We start from the raw sequence: 19223 nt of genomic DNA on the forward strand, positions 1-19223 counted from the left end.
AAATATGAACCAAAGACACTGTTGTACGCATAAGGACTAAACCTAAAGACTATTAACCGTCGGGGGAGACCTTTGACGTCGATAAGGTTTAACTGACCGCAGTGTATCAAAAATAAAGCCCTTATTTTTGGTCTCGATTCTGATTTATCCGCCCCCCCCCCAGGGGGATGGAGACGTATGCCTCTGCTATACTGCAGCTTTTTATCATTTTACATAATATAGGTAGACGCTATTTATTAAGGGGCAAAGGATAGGCAATATTTGACAAAAATCCAACTACTTAACCGTTTTAAGTATGTCGACCAACTTTAATGTGAAAATATATTAATAGTTTTTCTAGTTGTAGAACTTTTAAAGTTATTTTTCTTGTAATCGGTTCCGTAGACACTCGAGAAAGTCACTTCTTGTTTTGGTCTTAATTTGTTGTATACAATTTGGCGCTTTCCGTTCCCCTGTTAATGTCCGTCGTCTTGGGCGGTTTTTTTTGTTTTGTACACAATATGTACATACATACATATTTTTTTATAATATAGGCCATCATATATATATATATATATATATTTTTAAAAACCGTTTTTCGTTTGCGTTGTCCAAGTGTGTGTATAGCTGTTAATAACAGTGTTTATCAATAACAAAAATCTGTACCGCGTACACGGCTATTATTGTTCATTAGCGGCGCACGGCAAAACGACGATCAGAGAAGAACGTTTTCGGTAATTACACGTAAACGTAATAAATTATATATATTTTTTTTTTTAGGCGGAAGGACGTCCTCTAATTACTATTGCCGGGAACAACCGGGAGGAGGAGAACAGGGAGAGGGCACCTAACCGACGGGAGTAGGTATAACGATTTTCGTATAATATTCCAAAAACCCGCCGCGACGGTTATCCCGCCGTTACGTATGTTATAGAAACCGCAACAGCTTAAGGTAATAATAATATAGAGCATCTAGCGGTTTCGAAAATACCTAATATAGTCGTTAATTCTGTTAAGAAGGCCGCCGTTGAAATTCCGTATGTAAGAAAAACGCCCGTACAAGTGTTTGAGTTCAACAACTTTGTTGAAAATGTTCAGCAAAAAGTATAAAAATCGTATCTTATAGGCAAGCATACACATAAAATATATATATACATACAAAAATAACATGTTTCTGGATACATACAGGACAGAACGAATATTTCTCTAAACGGTGGCTGCTGTGTGTACACCTCTCTACGTGTGAAACACTACTCACTAGCAGATACATATATGTATGTATAATATTCGGTGGGCCCGTGTGGAATAATAATGAAGACCGGGTAAGATAGTTATCCAAAACGGGTTTAGGCGATCCGAAATGACAGTTAAACCCGAGAAAACGGATATTTCTGTTATTTGCGTCCGAATAATAATTATTATTATAATTAATTTCGGGACGAACAAACGAGATAATATTATACGTATAAATATATCTGCGATGATCGGACGGGCAAACGATTCCACATAAATATTATATTATGTATTTTTTTTATGAAGTATTTTAATAAATTAATACCTGTACCTATTATTAAACGATACACATCTACACCTGATATATTATTAATATGTTTACATGTTTTGCCAAACGTTTCGCAAATCCACCGAGACGGCGATTAATTATGTCACAACACTCGGGCGGCGTTGTGCACCAAACTTCAGAGAAGTTCAAGTAACCGCGACCTAGGCGGTAAGATCCCGTCTTATCGGCCTACCCGATCGGCGTTAATGTTTGTCACACTGTTCGGGCCTATTTGTAAAATCGGGAAGAAAAAAAAAACTACATACATAAAAAAAAATATACATAACCGAGATATCCATCGTTTTTTTTTTTTTTTTAATTAAAGCGTTTTTTTAACGACCACATAAAACCAATCGTGCGATGCACAAAACAACAATAATTAAATCACAGTTTTTTTTTTCTATCCGAATACCTAAGACGCAGATACATACGGCCGGTAACTTGTTCCAGACTTGATGTGTATAATGTGGATAATATTTTAACCATAATTAAGGAATCGAAATTAGACTTATAATTAAAAAAGAAAAAAAAAACGCTGACGTTGGCCCCGGGATCACAGTACCTACACCCCGAGTCGGTTGGAGTGGCCACTTTACTGTTTTCAGATAGTACTTGATTATGGTTTCCAGGGTTTTTGTTTAATTTTCTTTCGGTTAACATTGCTTATGCGGGGGGTAGTGTTCGCCTTTCTGAGGCCAAATTGCTTAAAAAAAAAAAAGAAAAAAAAATCAAGAACTTTAGAGGGGCGCCCGGTGTAACAAGATTAAAATCCGGTAAATTTTTGTGGCTCAAAATATATAAAACCGTTTTATAATAATTAAAACCATGGTTTTCATTTGGAAATATGAACTTACATGCCAACAATTATTTTGGTGGAAATTGTAAATTTTGTTTTAAATGGCATAGAATATCTAAATAGCTTGAACCTTAGACAATAAGAAACTTGAAATAGACTATGAACATTTTTGAAATAAAAAAAACCAATTAGAAAGGTAATGTATTTTTTTTTTTTTTTAATGTATCATCCCGTTTGAATATTAAAAGCTGACGCCTATATTTAATTATGGTGACAATCTCAAAACTAGTGGAAAATTGAGATCATTTTTTATGGGAGAGTTAAAAAATATATTGTTAATTAAACCTAATGAGTTAATGATCATTATATCAGTATAATCTAGTCGGTGTAAGCCCAACGCGTTCGACGATTAATTATACAGTGTTATTATTATTATTATTATTCGTTTTATGTATAATTGGGTACTATAATATATTACATATATACATAGTTGTATTATTTATTATATAAATTTGGTTTTTATATTATGTCATCAGGTAAGGTGTTTATAGGAGCTATTAAAAAATGATATTAATATTATTCATTACATAATCAAATTACATTATAATAAAATTGTACAAAACGCCCCGAGTGTCAACAGATGAAAAACTCGTTTATTCATTTTTAATTAACGCACTGTGCACTAATACGACTGCAATTTTATTATTTCAAAGAGTATTGTGTAGGCAATAATATATTATTAATAATGCTATTGAAAGTTATTCTCGTCTGATTAAAACCATGTCTAATAGAAACGATAAATTGAAAATGTGAACATCTACTTTATGCTACCAAAGCGATTCTCAATGAGATGTTTTTTTTTTGTTGCAAATTAAGAGTTTTTTGAAATTAATTATATTATTTTAAAAAATTATCTCCGACTGTGATAAAAAAAATTCGCAGTAAATGTCAACATTTCAATCTGGAGTAGTGTTTTTTTTTTTTTTTAATTTTTGTCTCACTAAAACTACACCTACTTGAGAACGCGGTCGAATAGAAGACGCCAAAAATGCGACAGATATAATCATATGTATATTTATGCGTGTGTTTGTATACATTAATAATACGGATAAAAATATAAAGTAAATTAAGTAACCCAATTAAATCCGTCTCTCTTATGGTGTAAATAAGATGTGTACACCGCGCGCACTAATAACGGTGGACATCCATGTAGGTATAATATTATATTATAAATTAGTTAATTAATTTCGTCGAAACCGGTACAGGTTTGACGACCGAAAATGTCTTTAAATTAAAAGCTAGTCGTTTCGAGATACACACCGGCTATAGTATAATATTATAATCGCCCCCTCCTCTCCCCCATATCGAATACTATATGATATTATACATATCCGTGTAGATGAGACTTCCACAGACCTAAACATAACCACCACCATTACCACTACCGTGTTACGAAGGTAAAAATCAATTATTTCAACATATTTTTTGTTTTAATTGGTCGTAAAATTAAGATTTTTGTCGCATTTCAGTTGCACACACATCGTATATGCCCTGTAAACCACACATAGTGGTTTGTAGCCTCAAGAAACTCATGTCTGTTACTCAAAAAAAAAAAAAACAACCAATTACCCTGAGTGTATGTGTACTAAGGCCTCGGACTTAACGCGTCCCGACGTCCAGTTGTCCCCCACGACGTCCATTAGTCGGATATACGGTAATTTCTAGTAAGACACACATACACACACACATGTAGCGCTGAAGAAAATCCGGTCGAGTAATCTTTTTTTGATTTTTTTTACAAAAGACAAATTCTCATCTCACACCACACGTCACACCGTCTTACACTAAGAGCAATCGGCGTTTGTTATTCTTCGTCCAAACGCCCTCTCAAGATCCCCTGTTTTTGACATCAATTTCAGACAAGAAACCGTGTTGTGTAGCAACAACAATACGACCATGACGACATTGACTGTTTATACAAGAAAAATGTATAGAAACTGATATGATATTTCAGATTTCTAAGTTCGAGTATTATGGCTTTGCCATGCAAATGTGAGAACAACAAACGGCGCAGAAAGCTACCGCATCAGACAGCTCAGTCGATATAGGTATAATCGATTTAGTTGTGGCTTGAAAACAATACATTTTTTTTTTAAATCCAAAAGGGACGGATAATACTAACTGAAAAAAAGTAGAGGGTTCGCATCCCCCCCCCCGTATCTCCTCCCTTACTTGGAGCACTACCGCCATAATAGCTATACTATATCAACACTTTAAACAGCAGCACTCACCTTGGGCGCGAATTTGATGTGCATGTGTATCTTGGTCCGGAGTCTGTTCTCGATGGCTATGCTCAAAGCTTGGCACCATATCGAAGTGTTGTGGTATTCCTTTTTCGGTAAAAATTTCAAAATTGACCGGGTGACAAACCGACGGTTGTCGATGGCCATGGTCGTGCTGGACGTACTGATGCCTTCGGTAAACGCTATGCCGGTGCCGTCCGTCCAAGATATCTATATATTATGGGGAAAATACAAAAAAAAAAACATTAAAAAAATTACATAAATTACATTTTGTCATGGATATGTCTTATGGCTGGAGGTCGTTCTGAAAATAGTTGCAGGATATAAGGATAAATAGATATCAGGACATATATGATGTATTGATGTATCTGCATGAAGTGTGGATACTCTTAACTGAGTTTTTTACAGGGTATTGTAAACGTTTGAAGGGTTTTTTTCGCAATTTTTTTTTTGGGGGGCGACTTGGGTTAACTATGTATTTTAGTGGACTTCCGACGTCACAAACGGACCACCGCATTCCCGAGTATGTTCGTTTTACAGCAGCCTATGTACCTGCCTACAGGACAAATGAGACGTCGTTTGTCAAGCGGTCCGTCGGTATGTATACATATATAATAACAATATTATACTACACACTGTGTATGCACACGTTGGATGCGCCGGGAATAGAAGCGGATAATTACCTATATATATATGGACGAAAGCCGGCACCCGGTAGTCCAACTAACATACGCACAAGATGAGAGATATTGTGTTACCCGGAGTCTGTTGTGGAAACGTGTCAGGACTCTATCCGAGAGGCTAATAATAATAATAATAATGAATGGTAGGTAGGGTATACACGAAAAATATAGTAGCGCCTTACGACAAACGAGAGTAATTACCCATAATAATTATTATTAGTGTAATATTATTACCGCGGTAAACGCATCTTATGTGTGTGTATGTTTAACCGGGTTTCTTCTTATTATTATTATTATTATTAAATCTCCATCATCGCGGACCCGACGAAACGCGATTAGGCAACAATATATTATATAGATATAAAATATACCTGGCCGTAATTGCCACGCGTTTAGGGGAAATTCCACCCCCCCCCCCATCCCCACGTTCCCTAGGAAAATAACATAATAGACTTAATGTCCAACGTCCAATGTCGGCGGAAATCCTTGTTTGACGTTGTAAAATCAATTAGAACTTTAAACCGAATTGCGTTTCGGTCAGATAAATCTTTCCAAAGTATCTTGGCGAGGATAATATAATACATAATATTTTAAACGGATGAACGACAACCTGGGAAATTGGTCTCCCAGAGAAAATAGTCTAAGAAAATGTATTATAAACAACAGTAATAATTTTCTTATTAGACTTAAGTTCTCAGTTTGCGGTACCAGTATTAATTTTTTATTTTTTTCACGTTTAACCTCCGTGTGCCGCCCGAAACGTATACAAAATTCAACGACGTCTGGAGTACCTACCAAATGGAATGCTCGTTCATCCGATACGGTATTAACTTAAAAACGGTCTATATATATAATGAGTACACATATATTATTAAGGTCGCAAGCCCTTTACACGGATGTTGTCTTTGCACTCGGTTAGTTTAATTACTGTACATATATAATTTCCTCGGAACAGCAACAGAAGGAGCACCATCTCAGTTTACTTAATATCATACATATGTATATATTATATATAACTTATACAATAACAGCTAGTCTCTTATTGATTTCACCCGAATAATCCGGATCGGATTCGCTGTACATATTATACACATAAATTATATTATTACAATATACAGTAAGTATATTTAAAATAGTAACGCGACACTGCGCGGACAAGAGAGACCACCGCCACGCACTCTGTAAGTATAATACTAATTAAAATAAAATGCATTGACCGAAGAGGTTTTTTTTTTTTTAAATTATTATTCTTCTTAATCTAGGGGAACTTGAAGCGCCGGCAACATGATAACATAAAGTCCTTTATAGTACAACAGCTAATGGAATGGAAAACAACCGCGTTTTTGTGCACCGACGCTGCTTACAAAAATCTGCGCTGTATTTTAGTTTTTTTTTTTTTAAATATATTTAATATTTTTCCATAACGTTTGAGCACACTCGTGGTTTTCTATTAAGCAAATTGTCTGTTATTATTCTCGCTAGCTAGGCGCATTTACAACTCGTATACATAATCGTAAAGTCGTAACCGCCTAACCGCGTTTTGTACAATATTATAATAACATATAACATATACCAATGGCACTTATCATTTTGTCAATGTTGTTTACGGCGTTTTCGAAAAAAAAAAAAGACAATTTGATGAATTGAAGTGAAAACGCGGCTTTTACATTATAAATATTTATTTTTTTCAATCCCTTTCTCGTTTTGCGTCGGCTGTCAGTGTTGTTTTGCAGTGTTTACACGAAGACGGTATCGACAAGTGCAATAATAGAAATTAATTCCACCGCTTGACTCTTGGTTGGATTTTTATACCACACACCGCGACCCCGTTGTTGGGGCGACACCCGGCTTATGGACCTCGGCAGACTTATCTACCGCATTTTCTTTAAATTATGTGACGATAATGTTTAAACATCTTTAGCTCGGGTTTACCGGCTCACCGTGTTCCGCGTTGCTAGTGCAGGCATGTCCCGTATTACCTATGTGTCTCTTCTCGCACGATTATTATCATGACAATAATAATAATAATGGACCACTGCGGCCCGTGACTTCCAAGTGTGTATATACTTACTTTGATAATACCTACTTATGTGTACGTTTGCAGCTGTATATGTACACAACAGGTGCGAAGCGTCGGCCCCGGCGTTCACCTCCACATAAATCTCAACTGCAGGTTAACCGCCGCGCCGTCCCTTGATCCTTTCCCCCCTCCCCCCGCGTTTTGGCTGCTATTTAAGCGCAGTCCTCTTGGGGTTTTTTTTTCCCCATTTTGTTTTGTATTTTGTGTGCGCTCACGTCATAAGTATACTCCGTGTACGTATAGTGTACCTACGTGTACCGTATAAGACACTCGGTAGTACAATAATATACAAAAAAAGGCGCTTTCCGGTACATTAAGCGGTTTTGGCGAATTACCCTCTCTCGCCCACACGTTTATTTGTCTCGTCGTACATAATAAAATATGTATTCAGATAAGAACGGCCCCAAGAGCGACTAGGACTTGGGCGAACTTACTGGGTTCCCCCCCCCTATCTTATATGTTCTTCTCCGAACTCGTTTGTCTGCACTCTATCAGGACGAGCACCACTACTGTGATATTACACATTCAAATGTAAGCAAACTTTAATCATCTCATGTCAGGGTGATCAAAAAATTAAAACAATCATCCTCCACCTTCTCCTCTAAAAATAGTCTCGTCTCCCTTGCCGTGTAAAAATAATCTTTGTTTGAAAGAGTAGTGTCGGCGTTGTTTTTTTTAGCGACATTGAGATTTTATCCGGGTGCGATTCTATTAAAAGGGAGCCGGTCGGTATCCCTCGGGATGTTTTCCTATTCCTCGGCTATACCGGATTAATCGGTTCTGTCGGCACATACTGACGCCGTTCCCGGGGTGCGCATAACAATAAATAATAATAATTACTATACAAACGGTCCGGCCGGCCACGGTGAAAACATGTCACCCAAGAGACCGCTATACCCATGGCCAAACATAAGCTAATATAAATATATATATAAGGCTTTATAGACTTTTAAAATTCAGAACAGCGGTCAACAATTTTTTTTAAAACCCGAAAATATTTACTTGAGTAATTAAAAAAGGTCGGCAGTTTAAGTAGGTATACAAAACTGCGCCGTGTACAAACACTGTTCAATATTAAAGACCTATTATATACCTCTTAGATTTTGTTTAATGAATCATTTTTCATCTTCTATTCTCCATTACCATGTCAATCAATAACGTTGTTCTCACACGTGTCTTCCCTAGTCACTATGTTATTGTGTATTCAAAGCTGTTGACCATAACTTGCGCTCTGTAATCTATTTTAATTTTTTGCCAGAGGATCAATCAATTATTTGTTTCACTAAAAAAAATTGGTGGGGCTTCAACACCGAGCATTACATAAATATGCCTCCTTCCCAAGCAATTCGAGGTAAGAAACGCACACAATTTCATGTATTGTTGGAAATTTAATAAACGAACGAAAATACCTATTTAGTATATTATGTGGCACCATTGTTGTTATATCAAAGAACCTATTCTGGGTATAAATACAAATTGAAATACGTTAATTGCATAAATATAAGGTATAAGGGTAATTATCAATAATGAAAACGCCAAGCTGTATAGAAATATAGGTATTTTTTTTTTAAGTAGATAATTAGAGTGTTTCGTCAGACGGACCATCCGGTATGCATAATAATATATATGTAATATAATAACAGTCGACATAATATAAATACAGGTGTCAATATTATAGTATTATTTTATACATATTATTATACATCCAAGTGTGTATACCGGGTAGCGTTCGCGTGCGCCCCAGGGTGTTGGTTAGAGTTATTATTATTATTAATATGTGTACAGTATACCATCACGAATCGAACCTATTAAAATACATCTCCGGCCAAAGTGGGGTGGCGTGTCTCCCAAATAAAATAATGAGAAACAATTAATTTGTCGAAGACACACAAACAAACACACACACACACTTGAGATGGTTCATAATGAGTATACACCAGCTAGCTGCTCGTTACGGCCGGACACGACATCGACCGGACGAAATCGCCTTTTTCGTTTATTATTATAATACTATGTAGAAAATTAATACTGTAGTATATACAAGTATTAAATATTCTAATGTATTCGTTTTCGGGGTACACCAACGGCCCCCGGGGGACCCGTGCCCAGAGTACGGAAGCTTTGGGTAGTCCCTCTTGGGCATTGGCAGCAACGGTGAAAATGTAACGTTTACTTTTGACTAGACCGTTTTCATGCGTATTATATTGTATTATATACAGTAGGTACACGGTAATAATGTACATGCATAGTTTTCACTATGACCGAAACAAGGCCGCGACTGTATAACACGCTCGTTTTCTCCAGAAAACACAAACAATTTGTAAAACTATCATAAATAATAATATTATCACGGATATCTCGCTTTAGCCCATGGCCGAATTCTCTCCCTTGGCCAACACTTATCTATCTACATTCTGTTTACATACCGACTGCACGTGCAGCAATGTCAGAGATGTTAATTATTTTAGTGTTAATCAACATTATTTTGCAGCAGTGTATAAAATATTTTCAACAGCTTGTTTGTCTCGAAAAGGAGGAACGGGCTATTATAAACGCAGGCCGGGGCAAGCCGAGTCGTCAAAGATAAAACAGATGAATGTTATTAAAAGACGACACCGTGCAAAGGCGAAGCGGTCGAAGATGTAAAAAAAATACTATAATATATTTGTTTTTTTTTTCACCACCGAAACCAGATTATTATGCGAACGAATCACATTCTCTGCGCGACCCCTACAGAGGGTTTTGTCCCTCCCTTTTGTCATGGCCATTCTAGAATATCATTTCTATGTACTTTTATATATATATATATATACAGCGCAGGGATAACAATTGAATAATTTCCTTCGGAGTTCGGCGAATCCAATAAATATAAACGGAAAAATCAACTTGGCAGCGACGGGGAGGACCAAATTTCCATAATATACTCACAAGTATAATATATAAGACACTCCGGTAACTTTTAAAGGACACTTTATAGCGGATGTCGACAGCTTGACAAAGTTCAGCCACCGGACGGCCATGTAATGTATGTCGTTTTTAAGTACAATTGGATTTTCCTAATTTTAGAGCCAGAAGAGCCTGAGGCGTTTGACGAGAACTATATAGGAATAAGTGATGGTTAATAAATTATACCGGCCACCCCCCCCCCCCCCCCAAACATAATTTTCCGACTAACCGTCGGTGAAAACCGCACGAAAAGGGTTAGCGCAGAGTGGAAAATAATAATAATAATAACGTACTTGACAATTATTATTACAGCTATACAACGACGAGGAATCGGTATTTTATGTACATAAATAATTAAATATATGTTCAATATTATCACAATATGTTGTACGGGGGACCTTATGAATATTCAATGTTAATAAATGAATTGGCTCCGTGGGTGCGATTCGAGGACGTGATGATAATTATATTATATTGACGGACGGTTTAACAAAACGGTTGGGCACGATTTCAGCTACCGGAATGATTTCATTAACACAATTAGACACAAACCGTCGATTACTCTGCGTTGTATACTATGGGGATTACAATAGTACGTTTAAAGCAGACGCCGATCTTGACTAACTTGACAATTATTATCCGAACAACTTCTCAAGTCTCCACCGCCAACCTGATCGGCACGCTAGCATGGGGATCCAATGCAATTGAGTACAATACATCCCTTCACCGCAAACGATTGTTCATAGTTATTAGCACGGCCACAAATATAATAAAGAGGAGAGCTAAAATATAATTTATTATTTTTTTTTTAAACATGGATATGTTTTTTGGCTGGCAGTCATGCTAGATAGTGATAAGAAACAGCTGATAATAGACGACTGATAAGAGAGAGAGAGATGATAAGTGATAAGAGATTAGTGAAAATATAAATCTGATAACAGCTCCTGATTACATATAGATGAGGTTAGGTTAGGAGAAGACTATTGGATAGACCAGAGAGTGGAGGAAAGAATGGGATGGGGATAGTGGGAAAGGCCGGGGAGGGGCGGAGAAAAACATATCTATGAATCTATATTTTTTTTGTGTAACGAAGAAATGATTGTGTTAATTTTTATCACAGCCATCATAAATTATGATTTTCAAAAAAAAAACAGGCTCTCCTTTTCTCAGTTTAACTTTCAAAAAAATTAAGATAAAAATGTAGATCCTTTCCCTCGTGGGAAAGGCATTGGCTCATAAACATGTATTTTGGTACCTTAGATTTTTATCTTTTTTTTTTTTTAATGACAATTTAATTATTCTGCAGATAATATTATAACTAGTTAAACAACTAACGGAGTAGAAGATTGTAGACATAATAGTTTTATAGTATACAAATTAATGGTAGTTCTTACAAAGATATTGTCGATATTGACTCCAAAATACCTAATTTGTATTTTAAAATGAACAGACTTTTTTTTTTATAAGATAGAAATGAAAATAATAGTAAAAACAAATTAATTGATATTTATTTATTCCAAGTAAAATAGTAGTATTACAAGTATAATAAGGACCCGATAAATATTACTGTTATTATAAGTTCAAAACAAAAATTACAAAACTTTGTTTCAAACAAGTTTAATATAAGGTTTAAAACGATTTAGACAATATATATTTAATAATAATCCCTTTAAAAACTGTTTTAATAGGTACCAAACTAAAAAAAACTTTCTTTTTAACACGAGCGTAAAGCTCGTGGACTTAAATAGTAATGAAGTAAATAATAATAATAAGTTTTAATTCTTGTACATAATAATATGCTGACCTTAACCCGACCGTCAAAGTTGCTTACAATATAATTGCAAGAACAACAGCTTTAATGATACAATACACGGTGCATGGTTAATTTAACGTAAGACAATTATTTTTTTTTTAATAAAATAATGAAATATGAAAATATAAAATAATTGCAAATTTGTAGTTCGCTAATGAACAAATTTTCTTTTGTGTAAGTCACCTAATAGGTATTTACCATTTGTTAGTACTATCTAAACAACGTCTGTGTTTAAGTAACAAGAATGACTTGTTCAAATTGATTACATTTTTAGAAAAAACAAAGCCAATAATTAACTACTACATTATATTTAATGCAAATCGTGACACCTCTATAACTGGATTCGACTTAACGTTCAAATTGCTTTTACAAATCTGGCCTCTTTCTTGGTACGCTATAATATTATGTCCTCTCTCCGTACACAGCCTGGACGTTATCACTCCTCTCACCCGTGTGTACATCCCATAGGCACCGGCTCTATACGTCACTTGTATGGGTTATATTATTATGCGCATTAAATCTGTTTAGGTCTCGTTGTCGCCGTTGCATTTGTTTTCGATTACGGTATGTGATTTGTAAACGAGGGTCGGTCCTAGGTTGTGTGCCTTCTGTGAGGTCCACCACCCAAACGCAGACTTCAGACACACGTGTGCCGCTTATATGTATATTATTAATTTTATATTATACTCGTGTTGTATTGTACACGTCTTGACCGTCGAAGGACAGAGATGTGTTGATTAGCATAAAACGGACCGTGTAACACGCATAAGGAGGTACACAATAATATAGTGCATACAGCTGCCGTGGTCCAGTCCCGCAGTGTTCGGATAGGTCGGGATATGTTTTTAAGAACATAATAACAATAATATAATATAATGGACATTTTTAGCCTCGACGACGTACATATGCCCCGGGAGAGGAAATCACAAAATTTTGGTGTTTTTTTCCCCTTACCTACATTCCTACATATAAATTAGCGTTATTGTACACACTCACACACACACACACAGAGACTCGTTTACAACCGGGTAATAATAATGGTATTATATGATAAATTTAGCGGAGCCAAGAGGAGTCGGCCGGCTAGTCCGAACGAATATGATTTACGACTTAATGCGTGTGTATAGCGGCCGTTTAACGATTCCCAATGTACACGTATGTGTGAATAAATTAAATTAAATTATTACTACTATTATTATGATTATTATTATTATATAATAGCGAAACGACCCGGGGGCTATGTTGCGGCAATAGCCGACGTCTTCGGCCTCCCAAAAAAAAAAAAATAAACCGTGTAATTCCAATTCGGTCCGACGACGCCGGTTTTTTCGTTTGTTTTTTGCGCATAACACACTTGTATATTTGGTAAAAAAAAACAATATGTGCATAACCAGCACCACTCTTGCGGGGGTGTTTATATATAGGTATCACAGCGGTTTACCCTACCCCCGCGACATCCATCACGGTCCGTCCCGGGTAATAATAATAATAATATGCTCCGGTTATAATAGTGGCCCATTAATCCCGAAGTTCGACCGGTAGTACCTATATCCAATGAAAAAAAAAAAAAAAATACTTATAATAATACCGATACCGAATTTTTGGCCGGACGGGCTAACGTGTGCTATTCGCTGAGAATTATTACCGTGTACCTATACCTACCTAACCGTACTAGTGGGTAGGCGGTAGCGGAGAGGGTACGCGGCCGGGAAACGAGGGGAGGCCAAGGGAACGCGATGCACGCCCCGAAAGAGTGACGGACTGACAAAACCTGTGCTGGCGGGAGGCCGCGGCCGAGTGAATAATCGTCCGGTCGGTAGTCCCGAATATTTCAAGTGTCACGGTAAACTATCTGGTCCGATAGATCATTCCGAATGCGGCCGAGTGTATAATAATACAATAATAATAATATATTATTATTATCATCATCGCCGTATCGTTATTTTACATATATTATTATATTATTGTAGTGGATATGCATTGAAAAGACCGTGTGCCGCGTTTCTTACGCACCACCGTTATACGTACAGTGGTGCTACAAGTGGTGGTCGAGCCCCGATGAAATTGGCCGCTATATTTTTTTGGGACGGTCACACGTCAGTCTGTCGCAATCTCCGTTTAATAGGATAGTACAAGGAAAACAATGCCAACGATTTAGCCTAGAATTGTTGTTGTTTAATACTTTGCTCCGCACAAAACACATATGACACTGGAACTTTCCAACCGATTTCCGACCCAAACACACTCTGTATAAAAAAATACACACCGAACCGCCACCGCGTTGGGTGTATATAATAATAATAATAATATATTATATGGGTGGACTCGGATAATTTAGATTATCGCCGGTCGGTCGATCGGACGTTAGAAGTGTGTGTGTGTGTAAGTATATAATTTGTAATTTATTTTTTAATATCAAAATCTTAGCACGGCCGTCTGGAGCGCGATACACAACACCAGTTTTACAACCGGCATTTCGTATTGCCTCGGTATATACCGGGTGATCCATTCGGGGCGATCACATTTTCTCGGCCGTTAGTTTCAAAACATACCACAAAACGAGTGTCTCGCGTTAAATGATTCACCCTGTACAATTTGATTACACAAGTCGGACGCGTATGTTCTTAACTCCAATCGCCGGAATGCGATAAAAAAATAAATAAAAAACTTTCCGTTTTACGTTCATCGGGGCCGAACAAACGATAACGCCTGGCGTGTGTACAAATAGTAAGTATATATATATAGATATAAAATACATTTGTAAGTGTGTAATTTAAATGTTTCAATACACAACCGAGAGTGGACGATGCTCGCAGCAGCCTAGCCGGTCTCCGGTCACGTTTGTACAATAATTAAAAGCGCATAATATAATCATATTTCGTATTGTTATCGGCCAAGCGGGCCGGCTTGATAAGACCAAAGTCATTACTGTTCATTTGCAATACATACACAACATATTATAGGTGTACATGTACATGTAAGGTAACCGTTTGGAATCGGTCACCCCGTTCGTGTCGTAGCGACGCATATGGCCAGGCGGTGCGAAATTACTTTCAGTAAGTGTTTGCAAATTGTTATTCAACCCGTACGCCGACCCCTCCCCCCCCCATTTCCTCTATCCGCACAACAGTTGTATTATTATTAAACACGAGAAATTCGAAAATCCCAGTTGTGAGATATTCAGAAACGTCATAAGTGCAGTTTATCACGGTGTTCGTTGGCGGTTCACATGCAACGGTACTAGGAGATTATCATATTTTGTATATGTCGCTAGAGTTGAAAAAAACCACAGAAAACCCGACGACTTGTCCGGGAATGTCCCCTCAAGTTTTGTAAATAAATAAAAAAAAAAAAAATAATAATATGATCTACGTACAAGTTTCGGGTGATTCACAATAGAACAATCGCTTGAACTTTAGCCTACACGGACCATAGGCGTATTTTTTAACAACAGCGGTGCGAGTACAGCCGCGGTAGTATATTATACAAAATGATTGTGGGCCTAAACCCGTTTTTCGTTTAAATAATATTTAGTTAAGGTCGGCGACGTCGCATTGGATTGCGGTTAACGCGGTCCGCACAATATTCGGTCCGGGATTAAAAGATAATATCGAATAGTATATTATAATGTACGCATATTGTACACCGCACGCATCATATTATCATAATATACTTAATGGTTGATACCGGGAGTATAAAAAAAATTAATATACACTGCGCTTTCGGGTGTGTGGAATAATAACGATAATAACAATGATTGCGCGTGTAAGTAGGCACTTTTTATATTATGATCTGTTATTATTGCGGATTTAAAACAAAAACGAAAATTGGATTTCGTCTGGACGTTGGATAATTACTATCGTACCGCCGACGAGTCCGGCTCGTTTATTAAAAAAAAAAAAACCATAATATCGTGTAGAATTTTTGTTTTCTTATGTTATATTATATTGATCACCCCCGTCCGGGCTCGGCGCTCAAGGTAATTTAAGCATACCGCACGACCGTCTTGAGACCGTCTCTCTCTCTCTCTCTTGAGGGTCACGATTATTCGTTTTTTTTTATTTTATCCGAAGAGCACACGTGAAACGACCGCGGCACGTCGCCCAAAACGCTTTAGTAAACAGTATACATAAGAAATATGTATAAAAAAATAATATGTAATAATATTATGCGAGATACAAACGCCGGCGTTGTGCCGGGTCCGTCCGAGTTATCACTATACCTGTACATAATATTTTACTATTATACCTACTCACTGTTTTATAATATGCGTCCCGACGGTCGTTTTGAACGCTGAAACGAATTTGGAATTATTAAAAAAAAAATAAAACACCCCCCAGCCCCTGACAAAATACCGTGCCACAGAGCGGTGGTAATGATAATCGACCACCGCCGTTTTGGAACGAACACTTACATCCAACGCACTGCATTGTGGATACAGTATAATATAAATATACATAATATATACCATATATATTGTATAAAAGTGTACAATATAACGTTTACCGTTTATACATATTAATACAACGTTTTAAGAGGAACCGCAGCAGCCCAAGAACAGAACTATTTATACCTACTAATGATATCAGCGAGACCGACTTAGGGTAATAATAATCAAACGCAGAATCCGTTTGTCAATGTAAGCACTGTATGTATTATTTGGTTAACGTTTGTTTACCGAGTAAGCCCTATACAGACTGCATCATATACCTGACATATTATACACATATATTAAGTCTATAACGAGGAGGTCGGTGGTTAGTATCAAGGGATTTATACCGTGATATAACTACTAATATGTTATCTATACACACTACACAACACTGTATCCGGAAAATTGAGAAAGAATAGATTGAGATATAAATACTTAAGCAGACTTGGATTTATAAAAATTACAAATAGAGAAGGTTAATTTGATGAATACTAGCAAAACAAGTGCTTTCTGGTAGACCCGATGTAGTTGTCATTGCGATAAGGATAACCATACATTTTAATTGAGCAAAAGTTTACTTTATCTAAAAACACTGTTCAATATTAAAACAGCTACGCGGAATACTGTAGTGTATATTTTGTCTTATAGACCACAAATTCAGATTATTTACCTTTATTTGAACCGTAACATAATAACAGACAACTAATACCTGTATCGCAAGTCATCTAGCAGTGTGTCTAACAAACGACGACAAAGAATATAATTATTTCCATATCATCTGATAGACACATTCCTAATTAAAACCATTATATAAGTACCCTAAGACGCAGCCCAAAAGACAAATGCCAGGATTAAGTCTATCTCTTATCAGCTCTTATCTTCCCTTGTCAATCAATATCCGTTTTACTATCACATTAGTATCTTGGTTCAGCTTTTTCTTCTTTTTTTCGCGTCCGTCAGCGTTTTCTCGTAATCCTTTCTTTTGGCCAGTAATCGTTTATACATCTATCCCTGTGTAACAATTCTTCACATCGCTGGGTACCTAACCTAGCCAGAGATTAGCATAGGTATTACACAGCTAAGACCGACAGCGGTGACGTTAAATTTGCATAATAATACACCATTATAGGAGTTGACGAGCCGTGCACGATTATACCTACACACATTGTATGCAATCATTTCTTTCCAATCACCAACCATCGCGCACAGACTTTAACTGAAACATTAATAATGATAATAGGTAACATCTTAATAGTTGGACAACGATTGAAACGAGTATTTTCCTATAATATTATTATTACCATAAACCCTATACGAATACCCACGGTGCGGTGTAATTATTTACCGGCGTAGGTATATTGATTGTCGCCGTGTCTTCTGTAGAGGTACCTACACAATATTTATTGTTGTATATTATAAACCGTGAAATCGCAGCCACCGCACAATGTTTATAGTTGATGAGCTGGATACGAAAAAAAAAAAACCTCCAACCAAACGACAATGGACGCGACGTTGCACGGTGGCGGTAACCATTTCAATAATATAATAATCATAATAATATTACATTGGCCGGAATGAACGAGAGAGGACTCACGGTTAAAAAAAAAAATCGAATTCGCCCCGGGGAAGTACAAAAAAAAAAAAAACCTCCAACACTTGTAATATGTACTTAAACATTATGTTCGGTTCGTTCGAACGTAAAAAAAAAAAAAAAAGGAGCAATGAATTGAGTAGATCAATTATTATTATTTATCAGCATACACCACCCCGGCCCGGCATCGGTATATCCAATGTAATTATTAATATTTGTATTATTCTGGTGAATAGGCACCACTCGTACAGTGTACAATATTGTCGAGGATTTTTTTCATTTATTTACAATACTGATTTAAGAGAAATCAATTCATGGACTGTTGCAGTTAGTACTGTATCCGATTAGAGGTGGGTGATGCCGGTGCGCTGTTGCACTTTACGAGATGCAACGAGTCTATTTTTAGGCGTTTTTTATTTTAATGGCTTCCGATCGTTTTACTACACTCGGCTTGCTCTTCGGGTTAAAAATATTTATTCTGATCTCATCCGTACGGTCGGACCTCGTCCGATCCGGGCACCGAGACTTGATGACTCTTACAAGTGCGAGGCGCCACCGGCAACTTATTAAACCGAGTTTGTCCAAGTCCACTGGAACGGTGTCTGGATCCGTTTTGCTACATTGGCCGTGTGTGTACATATAATATGTAAAAATGCACTGAACCCAAAAACACACCCGCGTGGATTTCGATTGTGGCCCCGTGTCTTGAGAAAACCGCACGCTATCAACAATTTTTGGAATCCGTCCAAGATCGACCGTGCCAAATCTCTCCAAAACGCTTATGTATATTATAATAACATTATTACTGTAATAGGACGCGTTTTTTAATCATGCACGGGTTTGTGTGTACAATGTGGTCGACGCGCGTTTCACATTATAATATTATATATTGTAAACGGCCGTCGTTTAAGGCGCAGCGGGCAGCTCGGGTTGACTAATGTGCGGGCGCTTAAGATTTTTACCGCCCACGTGTATTATTGTCATGACCGACGTTTACCGGTGGCCAACGCGTGTACATGGTCGTTTTTCGTATTCCAAT

The 19223-nt window shown here is 36.9% G+C and overlaps 1 protein-coding gene across 2 annotated transcripts in view; it reads right to left on the reverse strand.

The window, feature by feature from the left end:
* The window catches only part of LOC126844552 (irregular chiasm C-roughest protein-like), an 86901-nt gene that overhangs the window by 18511 nt on the left and 49167 nt on the right, over positions 1-19223 (reverse strand). For both annotated transcript variants that reach the window (XM_050582835.1, XM_050582834.1), the window contains exon 4: positions 4628-4849. In XM_050582835.1, the coding sequence (XP_050438792.1) occupies positions 4628-4849 (222 nt within the window). The remainder of the gene's footprint in view (positions 1-4627; positions 4850-19223) is intronic.

The sequence above is a fragment of the Adelges cooleyi genome, unplaced genomic scaffold, assembly GCF_023614345.1.
Source record: "Adelges cooleyi isolate 19-005CV unplaced genomic scaffold, UGA_ACOO_1.1 ACOO_flye_CR_arks_rails_tigmint_CR_PRNA_651, whole genome shotgun sequence".
NCBI classification, from domain to species: domain Eukaryota; kingdom Metazoa; phylum Arthropoda; class Insecta; order Hemiptera; family Adelgidae; genus Adelges; species Adelges cooleyi.